The following is a 14,126-nucleotide window of genomic DNA, read 5'->3' as shown; positions in this document are numbered from 1 at the left end:
ATAGTTAAAGTAGCAGGTTAGGAGACTGAGGTTAGGGTTAGCGAAAATTCTCTAATAACGTGCTACGAAAATTACTATTCATCGAAGTGGCGTGAAGAAGAAAAAAAATATGTCCCTGTCCCGTAACTCTTTCCCTACGGATTTAAACGTCAACGTAAACAGGCAGACGTCAGAATTGGACGTCGCAACGATGCCACTTTCACGTTTCCGATTCACCACTGCCAGTCTTGGATCAGTGTAAAATGCAGAGGCCACTTTTCGTGACAGCATATAGATAGACAATAAAACCAAGACTGGTCAGGCTCACTGCGGTAAAATAAGAACCGGTCTGTTTCGCTGGACGCGCTTCCTGTCAGGTGGTAACACATAGACACGCCCAATCGGGAAGTCTCCGGAAGTTAGTTAGCTATATCATTTAGCTCCAAACAGTATAATACACTTATACATATTTATTGTCAACGATGGACAAGCTTCGTAGTATGATAGGGGGACGAGAAGACAACGAGGAAGCAGGGCTCACGGCGCAGGTAACACAGCATGTTGTTGTACTTTACCTCGGTTTACATTAGCTTGCTAGCTAGCTAACTTGCTAAATGCGAAACATTGGCTTTGACATATGAGTCGAGCGGTGTATTTCCGTGGACGATATCAAATGCATAATTTTCCTGTTCTTAGTCGCCACGAGTATTTAAACTAACACTATGCCTTGTTATAATTGATACACATTATGTTGAGTGTATGTCGACTGTGCTGAAATAGTTTGGTGACCAGGTAGTAGGAGTAAAGCCGCGCATGCGCCGATGCTGCTCAGGTGAAAACTAGAGTTTTGACCTTGGAGATCCTAATGAATTGTGTGGCTTTGACAACTAATAATGTCTTCTCGTTAATCCTGTGTATTTGTATGCATCCCTGCTCATTTACATGCTTTCATAAGGAGATGGTGGATCAGATGAGGTAAGGTTTGTGTTGGAACACTGGTTTTCGTCCACAAGAAGACCGGCTGTATATCTAATTCATTCACTTAGTGATACACTTAGTTGAAGACGTGCAGACATTGTGTTTATTTCCCCTTACTAGTAATGCACACTTCAAAAACAGTACATTGGTTCAAAAAACAATGCTACTCCGCTGATTTACATTATAACCATGGCTTTCCTTTTTCCTGTCTTGTGTTATCCGATGTCTTGAAACAAATATTGATTAGCGCTGGTGTCATAGAAGTTAACCTACGACCCTTGTTTTTTTTTGTTTTTTTCTACTATGTTGTTTTTGTGTAACTGTGTTTGTGTAATTTTGATGTTTTTGTGTGTACAAAAAGGGGCCTTACTTTTACTAACTTTATCTCCTTTGCCACTGGTCAGCGTGGTAGAGCCATCAGTAGGAAGAGAGGTCTGTGTTTTGGGTCGTTGCCCGTCTTGTCTCGTGACATCCTGCCATTGTTCTCTCCTCAGGTTCTGGATGCCTCGACGCTCAGCTACAGCACCCGGGTGAAGTGGTTCGTCATATGCTTCGCGTCAGGCATCCTGTGCTCCATACTGGTGAGATTTCACCCTATTTCAGTGTTATTGTGAGTCTGTAACGGTGCCCGTTTCCCCTAATATAGTGCACTATTTTTGACCTGGCCTGTATAGACCTATAGATGGGTTGGTTGTTTAGCAACAAAACTGATGCGTTTGTTTAACTAAGCAAATCATTCAAATCAGTCAATGATGGCATAGGAACAGTGGGTCAACTGGTCTAGGAACAGTGGGTCAACTGGTCTAGGAACAGTGGGTCAACTGGTCTAGGAACAGTGGGTCAACTGGTCTAGGAACAGTGGGTCAACTGGTCTAGGAACAGTGGGTCAACTGGTCTAGGAACAGTGGGTCAACTGGTCTAGGAACAGTGGGTCAACTGGTCTAGGAACAGTGGGTCAACTGGTCTAGGAACAGTGGGTTAACTGGTCTAGGAACAGTGGGTTAACTGCCTTGTTCAGGGGCAGAACGACAGATCTTTAACCTTGTCAGCTCAGGGATTCGATCCATCAACCTTCCGTTTACTAGTCCAACGCTCTAACCACCACCTGCCGCCCCCAATTTAAACTATTTCATTTCTAATGTTTTTAATTGAAAACAAAGTTAGACAATGACTACTTACTTGTCTTTAACAAATACATTGTTACAGTAGTTGACTGGCTAGCTAATTTTAGCCATATTAGCTTAGACGTGACATCATTCAAAACAAGACATGGTATCAATAACAAGACGAGCTGGAAGGAGATCACTTATCATTCCCAACATGACAGCTATCTGGCCATCCGGGAACCATAACAACACACACGGCCTTCTGCCGCTTCGGCACGCATCGTTCTGGTGACGACGTCAGCTGACCAGCCAAAATGAGCACCCCCCGTCCCGTCCATATAATCGCATAAATTGTAATCTAAAAGGCCAAACTGATCAGAGATCAATACTACTCTGAGACAGTTTTACAGGACCTCCTGGCCTGTCTGTCTGAACCATGCCGGTAGTTTCATGAGTTTGTGTGTTGTTGACTTTTTTTTTTTTTTTTTTAGTAAAGCAACTTTGTTCTAGAAAATACTTAGTATTGTTTCACTCTCTGTTGTAAAGTTTGGTTGCACACCCCCCCCTTCCCTTGCAATGCCCACGGCTGTTTCTGTCCACAAAGCACTTTCTTATCAGATTTTCTTCCTCGTGCACACTACAGTATTCTCCTTCTGTCATCCACCTCAACAAACAAGTATCTGTCCACAGCATGATACCAGTGATGACTGTACTCTACAGTAAACCACATCATCATACCAGTGATGACTGTACTCTACAGTAAACCACATCATCATACCAGTGATGACTGTACTCTACAGTAAACCACATCATCATACCAGTGATGACTGTACTCTACAGTAAACCACATCATGATACCAGTGATGACTGTACTCTACAGTAAACCACAGCATGATACCAGTGATGACTGTACTCTACAGTAAACCACAGCATGATACCAGTGATGACTGTACTCTACAGTAAACCACATCATGATACCAGTGATGACTGTACTCTACAGTAAACCACAGCATGATACCAGTGATGACTGTACTCTACAGTAAACCACATCATGATACCAGTGATGACTGTACTCTACAGTAAACCACATCATGATACCAGTGATGACTGTACTCTACAGTAAACCACAGCATGATACCAGTGATGACTGTACTCTACAGTAAACCACAGCATGATACCAGTGATGACTGTACTCTACAGTAAACCACAGCATGATACCAGTGATGACTGTACAGTAAACCACATCATGATACCAGTGATGACAGCCTACAGTAAACCACATCATGATACCAGTGATGACAGTACTCCAGTCTCATCATACCAGTGATGACTGTTACAGTAAACCACAGCATGATACCAGTGATGACTGTACCTACAGTAAACCACATCATGATACCAGTGATGACAGTTACAGTAAACCACATCATGATACCAGTGATGACTGTACAGTAAACCACATCATGATACCAGTGGTGACTGTACCTACAGTAAACCACATCATGATACCAGTGATGACTGTACTCTACAGTAAACCACATCATCATACCAGTGATGACTGTACTCTACAGTAAACCACATCATCATACCAGTGATGACTGGCTCTACAGTAAACCACATCATGATACCAGTGATGACTGTACTTACAGTAAACCACAGCATGATACCAGTGATGACTGTCTACAGTAAACCACAGCATGATACCAGTGATGACTGTACTCTACAGTAAACCACATCATGATACCAGTGATGACAGCCTACAGTAAACCACATCATGATACCAGTGATGACAGTTACAGTAAACCACATCATCATACCAGTGATGACTGTTAGTAAACCACAGCATGATACCAGTGATGACTGTACTCTACAGTAAACCACATCATGATACCAGTGATGACAGTACTCTACAGTAAACCACATCATGATACCAGTGATGACTGTCTAAACCCATCATGTTGGTGACTGGTAAACCACATCATGATACCAGTGATGACTGTCTACAGTAAACCACATCATGATACCAGTGATGACTGTACCTCTGTAAACCACAGCATGATACCAGTGATGACTGTACTCTACAGTAAACCACATCATGATACCAGTGATGACTGTACTCTACAGTAAACCACATCATGATACCAGTGATGACTGTACTCTACAGTAAACCACATCATCATACCAGTGATGACTGTACTCTACAGTAAACCACATCATGATACCAGTGACTGTACTCTACAGTAAACCACAGCAGTGTCCTCTATCAAGCCATAAGGTTATGGGCTGGCTTGTCTACAGAACAGTTGTCTCCTCTGTTAGTGTGGTTATGGGCCTGTCTACAGAACAGTTGTCTCCTCTGTTAGTGTGGTTATGGGCTGGCCTGTCTACAGAACAGTTGTCTCCTCTGTTAGTGTGGTTATGGGCTGGCCTACAGAAGGAGTGTACTGATAACAACTCTGGAGACTGATTATTCACACGGTGTTAACAACACTGGTAACAGCCATTCATAACAGAGGCTATATAAATATATATATATATTTCCCTCTCGTTCATCATCGGTTCTACTAGTTCAGGAATGTGTCTAACATGAATCATGTATTTGTATTCACCATTAGTCTTTCATTAGGAGATGGATCAGATCAGGTTGGTGTTAACCACCATGGGTTAATTCCACAAGAACAGAGCCTTTATCTAATAGCCTGCAGCAGGGCTCTCTAACCCTGTTCCTGGAGAGTTACCCTCCTGGAGGTTTATATCAGGGCTCTCTAACCCTGTTCCTGTAGAGTTACCCTCCTGGAGGTTTATATCAGGGCTCTCTAACCCTGTTCCTGTAGAGTTACCCTCCTGGAGGTTTATATCAGGGCTCTCTAACCCTGTTCCTGTAGAGTTACCCTCCTGGAGGTTTATATCAGGGCTCTCTAACCCTGTTCCTGTAGAGTTACCCTCCTGGAGGTTTATATCAGGGCTCTCTAACCCTGTTCCTGGAGAGTTACCCTCCTGTAGGTTTATATCAGGGCTCTCCAACCCTGTTCCTGGAGAGTTACCCTCCTGTGGGTTTACATCAGGGCTCTCCAACCCTGTTCCTGTAGAGTTACCCTCCTGTAGGTTTATATCAGGGCTCTCCAACCCTGTTCCTGGAGAGTTACCCTCCTGGAGGTTTATATCAGGGCTCTCTAACCCTGTTCCTGTAGAGTTACCCTCCTGTAGGTTTATATCAGGGCTCTCCAACCCTGTTCCTGGAGAGTTACCCTCCTGTAGGTTTATATCAGGGCTCTCCAACCCTGTTCCTGGAGAGTTACCCTCCTGTGGGTTTACATCAGGGCTCTACAACCCTGTTCCTGGAGAGTTACCCTCCTGTGGGTTTACATCAGGGCTCTCTAACCCTGTTCCTGTAGAGGTACCCTCCTGTAGGTTTACATCAGGGCTCTCCAACCCTGTTCCTGTAGAGTTACCCTCCTGTGGGTTTACATCAGGGCTCTCTAACCCTGTTCCTGTAGAGTTACCCTCCTGTAGGTTTACATCAGGGCTCTCCAACCCTGTTACTGGAGAGTTACCCTCCTGGAGGTTTACATCAGGGCTCTCTAACCCTGTTCCTGTAGAGTTACCCTCCTGTAGGTTTACATCAGGGCTCTCCAACCCTGTTCCTGGAGAGTTACCCTCCTGTGGGTTTACATCAGGGCTCTCTAACCCTGTTCCTGTAGAGTTACCCTCCTGTAGGTTTACATCAGGGCTCTCCAACCCTGTTCCTGGAGAGTTACCCTCCTGTGGGTTTACATCAGGGCTCTCCAACCCTGTTCCTGGAGAGTTACCCTCCTGTGGGTTTACATCAGGGCTCTCTAACCCTGTTCCTGTAGAGTTACCCTCCTGTGGGTTTACATCAGGGCTCTCTAACCCTGTTCCTGGAGAGTTACCCTCCTGTGGGTTTACATCAGGGCTCTCCAACCCTGTTCCTGTAGAGTTACCCTCCTGTGGGTTTACATCAGGGCTCTCCAACCCTGTTCCTGTAGAGTTACCCTCCTGGAGGTTTATATCAGGGCTCTCTAACCCTGTTCCTGTAGAGTTACCCTCCTGTGGGTTTACATCAGGGCTCTCCAACCCTGTTCCTGTAGAGTTACCCTCCTGTGGGTTTACATCAGGGCTCTCCAACCCTGTTCCTGTAGAGTTACCCTCCTGTGGGTTTACATCAGGGCTCTCCAACCCTGTTACTGGAGAGTTACCCTCCTGTGGGTTTACATCAGGGCTCTCCAACCCTGTTCCTGTAGAGTTACCCTCCTGTGGGTTTACATCAGGGCTCTCCAACCCTGTTACTGGAGAGTTACCCTCCTGTGGGTTTACATCAGGGCTCTCTAACCCTGTTCCTGTAGAGTTACCCTCCTGTGGGTTTACATCAGGGCTCTCCAACCCTGTTACTGGAGAGTTACCCTCCTGTGGGTTTACATCAGGGCTCTCCAACCCTGTTACTGGAGAGTTACCCTCCTGTGGGTTTACATCAGGGCTCTCCAACCCTGTTCCTGGAGAGTTACCCTCCTGTGGGTTTACATCAGGGCTCTCCAACCCTGTTACTGGAGAGTTACCCTCCTGTAGGTTTACATCAGGGCTCTCCAACCCTGTTACTGGAGAGTTACCCTCCTGGGGGTTTATATCAGGGCTCTCCAACCCTGTTACTGGAGAGTTACCCTCCTGTGGGTTTACATCAGGGCTCTCCAACCCTGTTACTGGAGAGTTACCCTCCTGTGGGTTTACATCAGGGCTCTCCAACCCTGTTCCTGTAGAGTTACCCTCCTGTGGGTTTACATCAGGGCTCTCCAACCCTGTTCCTGTAGAGTTACCCTCCTGTGGGTTTACATCAGGGCTCTCCAACCCTGTTACTGGAGAGTTACCCTCCTGTGGGTTTACATCAGGGCTCTCCAACCCTGTTACTGGAGAGTTACCCTCCTGTGGGTTTACATCAGGGCTCTCCAACCCTGTTACTGGAGAGTTACCCTCCTGTGGGTTTACATCAGGGCTCTCCAACCCTGTTCCTGTAGAGTTACCCTCCTGTGGGTTTACATCAGGGCTCTCCAACCCTGTTCCTGGAGAGTTACCCTCCTGTGGGTTTACATCAGGGCTCTCTAACCCTGTTCCTGTAGAGTTACCCTCCTGTGGGTTTACATCAGGGCTCTCCAACCCTGTTCCTGGAGAGTTACCTCCTGTGGGTTTACATCAGGGCTCTCCAACCCTGTTCCTGGAGAGTTACCCTCCTGTAGGTTAACATCAGGGCTCTCCAACCCTGTTCCTGGAGAGTTACCCTCCTGTAGGTTTACATCAGGGCTCTCTAACCCTGTTCCTGTAGAGTTACCCTCCTGTAGGTTTACATCAGGGCTCTCCAACCCTGTTCCTGTAGAGTTACCCTCCTGGAGGTTTACATCAGGGCTCTCCAACCCTGTTCCTGTAGAGTTACCCTCCTGGAGGTTTACATCAGGGCTCTCCAACCCTGTTCCTGTAGAGTTACCCTCCTGTGGGTTTACATCAGGGCTCTCCAACCCTGTTCCTGTAGAGTTACCCTCCTGGAGGTTTACATCAGGGCTCTCCAACCCTGTTCCTGTAGAGTTACCCTCCTGGAGGTTTACATCAGGGCTCTCCAACCCTGTTCCTGGAGAGTTACCCTCCTGGGGGTTTACATCAGGGCTCTCCAACCCTGTTCCTGTAGAGTTACCCTCCTGTGGGTTTACATCAGGGCTCTCCAACCCTGTTCCTGTAGAGTTACCCTCCTGTGGGTTTACATCAGGGCTCTCCAACCCTGTTCCTGGAGAGTTACCCTCCTGTGGGTTTACATCAGGGCTCTCCAACCCTGTTCCTGGAGAGTTACCCTCCTGGAGGTTTACATCAGGGCTCTCCAACCCTGTTCCTGTAGAGTTACCCTCCTGTGGGTTTACATCAGGGCTCTCCAACCCTGTTCCTGGAGAGTTACCCTCCTGTGGGTTTACATCAGGGCTCTCCAACCCTGTTCCTGTAGAGTTACCCTCCTGGAGGTTTATATCAGGGCTCTCCAACCCTGTTACTGGAGAGTTACCCTCCTGTAGGTTTACATCAGGGCTCTCCAACCCTGTTCCTGTAGAGTTACCCTCCTGTGGGTTTACATCAGGGCTCTCCAACCCTGTTCCTGTAGATTTACCCTCCTGTGGGTTTACATCAGGGCTCTCCATCCCTGTTACTGGAGATTTACCCTCCTGTGGGTTTACATCAGGGCTCTCCAACCCTGTTCCTGTAGAGTTACCCTCCTGTGGGTTTACATCAGGGCTCTCCAACCCTGTTCCTGTAGAGTTACCCTCCTGTGGGTTTACATCAGGGCTCTCCAACCCTGTTCCTGTAGATTTACCCTCCTGTGGGTTTACATCAGGGCTCTCCATCCCTGTTACTGGAGATTTACCCTCCTGTGGGTTTACATCAGGGCTCTCCAACCCTGTTCCTGTAGAGTTACCCTCCTGTGGGTTTACATCAGGGCTCTCCAACCCTGTTCCTGTAGATTTACCCTCCTGTGGGTTTACATCAGGGCTCTCCATCCCTGTTACTGGAGAGTTACCCTCCTGGAGGTTTACAGCAGGGCTCTCCAACCCTGTTACTGGAGAGTTACCCTCCTGTGGGTTTACATCAGGGCTCTCCAACCCTGTTCCTGGAGAGTTACCCTCCTGTGGGTTTACATCAGGGCTCTCCAACCCTGTTCCTGGAGAGTTACCCTCCTGTGGGTTTACATCAGGGCTCTCCAACCCTGTTACTGGAGAGTTACCCTCCTGTGGGTTTACATCAGGGCTCTCCAACCCTGTTCCTGTAGAGTTACCCTCCTGTGGGTTTACATCAGGGCTCTCCAACCCTGTTCCTGGAGAGTTACCCTCCTGTGGGTTTACATCAGGGCTCTCTAACCCTGTTCCTGTAGAGTTACCCTCCTGTGGGTTTACATCAGGGCTCTCCAACCCTGTTACTGGAGAGTTACCCTCCTGTGGGTTTACATCAGGGCTCTCCATCCCTGTTACTGGAGAGTTACCCTCCTGGAGGTTTACAGCAGGGCTCTCCAACCCTGTTACTGGAGAGTTACCCTCCTGTGGGTTTACATCAGGGCTCTCCAACCCTGTTCCTGGAGAGTTACCCTCCTGTGGGTTTACATCAGGGCTCTCTAACCCTGTTCCTGTAGAGTTACCCTCCTGTAGGTTTATATCAGGGCTCTCCAACCCTGTTCCTGGAGAGTTACCCTCCTGTGGGTTTATATCAGGGCTCTCCAACCCTGTTCCTGGAGAGTTACCCTCCTGTGGGTTTACATCAGGGCTCTCCAACCCTGTTCCTGGAGAGTTACCCTCCTGTGGGTTTACATCAGGGCTCTCTAACCCTGTTCCTGTAGAGTTACCCTCCTGTGGGTTTACATCAGGGCTCTCCAACCCTGTTACTGGAGAGTTACCCTCCTGTGGGTTTACATCAGGGCTCTCCAACCCTGTTCCTGTAGAGTTACCCTCCTGTGGGTTTACATCAGGGCTCTCCAACCCTGTTACTGGAGAGTTACCCTCCTGGAGGTTTACATCAGGGCTCTCTAACCCTGTTCCTGTAGAGTTACCCTCCTGTAGGTTTACATCAGGGCTCTCCAACCCTGTTACTGGAGAGTTACCCTCCTGGAGGTTTACATCAGGGCTCTCTAACCCTGTTCCTGTAGAGTTACCCTCCTGTAGGTTTACATCAGGGCTCTCCAACCCTGTTCCTGTAGAGTTACCCTCCTGTGGGTTTACATCAGGGCTCTCCAACCCTGTTACTGGAGAGTTACCCTCCTGGAGGTTTATATCAGGGCTCTCCAACCCTGTTCCTGGAGAGTTACCCTCCTGGAGGTTTATATCAGGGCTCTCCAACCCTGTTACTGGAGAGTTACCCTCCTGGAGGTTTACATCAGGGCTCTCCAACCCTGTTACTGGAGAGTTACCCTCCTGGAGGTTTATATCAGGGCTCTCCAACCCTGTTACTGGAGAGTTACCCTCCTGTGGGTTTACATCAGGCTCTCCAACCCTGTTACTGGAGAGTTGCCCTCCTGTGGGTTTACATCAGGCTCTCCAACCCTGTTCCTGTAGAGTTACCCTCCTGTAGGTTTACATCAGGGCTCTCCAACCCTGTTCCTGGAGAGTTACCCTCCTGTGGGTTTACATCAGGGCTCTCCAACCCTGTTACTGTAGAGGAACCCTCCTGTGGGTTTACATCAGGGCTCTCCAACCCTGTTACTGGAGAGTTACCCTCCTGTGGGTTTACATCAGGGCTCTCCAACCCTGTTCCTGTAGAGTTACCCTCCTGTGGGTTTACATCAGGGCTCTCCAACCCTGTTCCTGTAGAGTTACCCTCCTGTGGGTTTACATCAGGGCTCTCCAACCCTGTTACTGGAGAGTTACCCTCCTGTGGGTTTACATCAGGGCTCTCCAACCCTGTTCCTGTAGAGTTACCCTCCTGGAGGTTTACATCAGGGCTCTCCAACCCTGTTCCTGGAGAGTTACCCTCCTGGAGGTTTATATCAGGGCTCTCCAACCCTGTTCCTGTAGAGTTACCCTCCTGGAGGTTTACATCAGGGCTCTCCAACCCTGTTACTGTAGAGTTACCCTCCTGGAGGTTTACATCAGGGCTCTCCAACCCTGTTCCTACAGGAGGGTCCCTCTCCAGGAACAGGGTTGGAGAGCCCTGGACTATATGATCAACTTAAAAAAAAAAAAAAGCTAAATGAGTCAAAGATCCTGTTTTTGTGAACCAGCATGTCCATGTGTAGAAAGTGATATGGTGTTTCACCACTAGGTGGCGATCATGTAACATTGTACGTGTAACATTTCAGGGAACCATTTTCCTTGGGCCCACAGATCGTTCTTGTTCAAAATAAACAACAAAAGCAATACAAATATTATATTTTTAAATGATTAGACTTACCCGATATTTACCAATTAGCCTAATTCCAGGTAACATTGATCTAGCGTACCTCTTCTCTTGTCTTCCAGGAGTTTTGTTAGCCGATCAGACTGCTCATTCAAACTGATGGTAGGATGATGCCTAGGTGGACATAGTAATCATTTCATTTTTGTGTGTTTTAACAAGGGCACTGCACTGCTGTTCTTACCCAACGGCACCAAGCTGTTTGCTGTGTTCTACACACTAGGTAACCTTGCTGCACTCTCCAGGTGAGTCTAGTCACTCATTTTGTTTATGGTCTGTTACCAATACCGTTGTTACTGCCAGAGCTAGCGACAAAGCTATTTCCAGTACAAGAAATTCAGGAATTAAGCTAAATGCATACTTATTTCATACTTTTTTTTACATTTTTTAAAATGACATTACACTTCAATTGTAATTTATTGTGAGGTTATTTCACTGTAAGTTCCCTCCTATCCATTTAACTGGACTTTGGATGGACTTGGACCCAGACACATGGAGTTGTTGGTGTTTTCTAACACCTGTGTGTCGATGTGAATGGTAAATACCACTCCGCAAACGTGATTGATGGGGAGCCTAACCTTTTTTCTTGTCCACACTTTACAAATGACCTACCAATTATTGATCTCCTGTCCCCGTCACTCAGCTTGGAGTGTATTCAGTAGCAGTCCGTAAAGTAGCTGCCAAAGTCTCATTTCAGTTCATGGTCGAGGGCTGATCCAAGTCACGGATTTTAGAATTAGAATTCTGTCCCTGTTCTAGAATTAGACTTCTGTCCCTGTTCTAGAATTAGACTTCTGTCCCTGTTCTAGAATTAGACTTCTGTCCCTGTTCTAGAATTAGACTTCTGTCCCTGTTCTAGAATTAGACTTCTGTCCCTGTTCTAGAATTAGACTTCTGTCCCTGTTCTAGAATTAGACTTCTGTCCCTGTTCTAGCGGTTCTATTTCTATGTTTCAGGTGTCAGTAAGACCACTTGGTTTGTCTGTCATACTATGCTATACTATACTATGTTTTAAATGTTGAGACAGAACAGACGCATGGTGGACGGGTTCCCCATTGAGCTTGGTGTAGTAGTCCTGTGTGGTTCAGTAGGTAAGACACTAACAAACACCAAGGTCATAGGTTCATTTCCCACAGGGATCACACACACACACACACACACACACCATTTTTTTTGTCCCCATGCACTCACTGTACTGTAAGTAAGTAGCTTTGTACACAATGTACAGCCGTCTAGGATTCATTGTGGTATAGGGTTTCTATGGTTCAGGACATTTTTGCACAGTTCAGTAATGTCTTTTGATTGAATTCCTGATGATGGAACAGGTCTGTTGGGTTTAGTTCTCTATCTAAGAATCAAGAGAGGGTTGAGAGCTGCCAGATAAATGTATTACACATGACTCTCTCCAAGATTCGAGTATGTATGTAATGTATGTAATGTGTGTGTGTGTGTGTGTGTGTGTGTGTGTATATATATGACTCTGAAAATGGGACCCAATGCCTTGCTTGGCACTCAGCATAAAGGAGATTGATTGGGGATAAGGCCCTACGACAGGCTAGCGTCATGTCCAGGGGGGGGTGTAATTGTACATCAGGAGATGGGCTCCTGCCCCCTATGGGCCGTTCTGGCTCAGACAAGGCTAACTTGTCAAATGCTGACTTACTATAATACTGAACAAAAATATAAACTCAACATGCAACAATTTCAAAGATTTTACTGGGTTAGTTCACTGGTAAGGAAATCAGTCCATTTTTAAATAAATTCATTAAATCAAATCCAATTTTGTCACATGCACCAAATACAGCAGTGATGTGACATGCTTACTTTCAAGCTCTTAAACCAACAATGCAGTTAAGAAAATATTTACTAAATAAAGTAAAAAATGAATGAACAGTTACCCCCTCTGGGCAGCTCCCTTGTGGCGCAGTGGTCTATGACACTGCATCTTAATGCAGTCCCTGGTTCGAATCCAGGCTGCATCACATTCGGCCGTGATTGGTAGTCCCATAGGGCGCCTGGGGCCAGCGATTGGCCCAGCGTCATCCGGGTTTGGCCGGGGTAGGCCGTCATTGTAAATAAGAATTTGTTTTTGATTGACTTGCCAAGTTGGTCCTAGACTTGGCGCTCCGGTACCACATGCCGTGTGGTAGCAGGTTGACTGGAGTCTCTGACAATTGTTTTGGGCCTTAAAGGACACCGCCTGGTCTTGGATGTCAGGAAGTTAGGCCCCAGTGATGTACAGGGCCGTAAGCAGTACACGCCTTACGGTTGGATGCCGAGCAGTTGCCATACCAGGCGGCGATGCAACCGGTCAGGATGCTCTCGATGGTGCAGCTGTAGAACTTTTTGAAGATCTGTCAGTCTCCTGGGGGGGGTGTTGTCGTGCCTTCTTCACGACTGTCTTTGTGTGTTTGGACCATTAATAGTTTGTTGGTGATGTGGACACCAAGCAACTTGAAGCTCTCAACCTGCTCTACTCAAGCCCTGTCGATTGAGAATGGGAGTGTGTTCAGTCCTCCTTTTCCTGTAGTCTGTGATCTGCTCCTTTGTCTTGCTCACGTTGAGGGGGAGGTTGTTGTCCTGGCACCACACGGCCAGGTCTCTGACCACCTCCTTATTGGCCGTCTCATCGTTGTCGGTGATCAGGCCTACCACCGTTGATGTCAGCAAACTTAATGATGGTGTTGGGAGTCATGTTTGGCCACGCAGTCGTGGGTGAACAGGGAGTACAGGAAGAGACTAAGCATGTACCCCTGAGGGGCCCCCATGTTGAGGATTAGCGTGATAGATGTGTTGTTGCCTACCCTTAACACCTGGGGGCCGGCCCATCAGGAAGTCCAGGATCCAGTTGCAGGGGGAGGTGTTTAGTCCCAGAGTCATTAGCTTAGTGATGAGCTTTGAGGGCACTATAGTGTTGATCGCTGAGCTGTAGGTAATGAACAGCTTTGAGATTTGCGTCATCTGTGGATCTGTTGGGGCGATATGCAAATTGGAGTGGGTCTAGAGTTTCCAGGATGATGCTGTTGATGTGTGCCATGACCAGCCTTTCAAAGCACTAAATGGCTACCGACGTGAGTGCTACAGGGCGGTAGTCATTTAGGCAGGTTACGTTTGCTTCCGTGGGCACAGGGACTATGGTGGTCT

General features: G+C 47.2%; 1 protein-coding gene across 1 annotated transcript in view; it reads left to right on the top strand.

Annotated features, from left to right (window-relative positions):
- The first annotated feature begins 261 nt into the window (after positions 1–261).
- LOC118402613 (vesicle transport protein SFT2A-like) overlaps positions 262–14,126 on the top strand; it is a 43,125-nt gene continuing 29,260 nt past the window's right edge. The window contains exons 1-3 of the mRNA XM_052477548.1: positions 262–527; positions 1,452–1,538; positions 11,145–11,227. Of these exons, the coding sequence (XP_052333508.1) occupies positions 462–527; positions 1,452–1,538; positions 11,145–11,227 (236 nt within the window). The 5' untranslated portion in view covers positions 262–461. The remainder of the gene's footprint in view (positions 528–1,451; positions 1,539–11,144; positions 11,228–14,126) is intronic.

The sequence above is a fragment of the Oncorhynchus keta genome, chromosome 24, assembly GCF_023373465.1.
Source record: "Oncorhynchus keta strain PuntledgeMale-10-30-2019 chromosome 24, Oket_V2, whole genome shotgun sequence".
Classification (NCBI taxonomy): domain Eukaryota; kingdom Metazoa; phylum Chordata; class Actinopteri; order Salmoniformes; family Salmonidae; genus Oncorhynchus; species Oncorhynchus keta.
The sequence above is the reverse complement of the archived record's forward strand: the minus strand, read 5'-3'. Positions and strand labels throughout refer to the sequence as shown.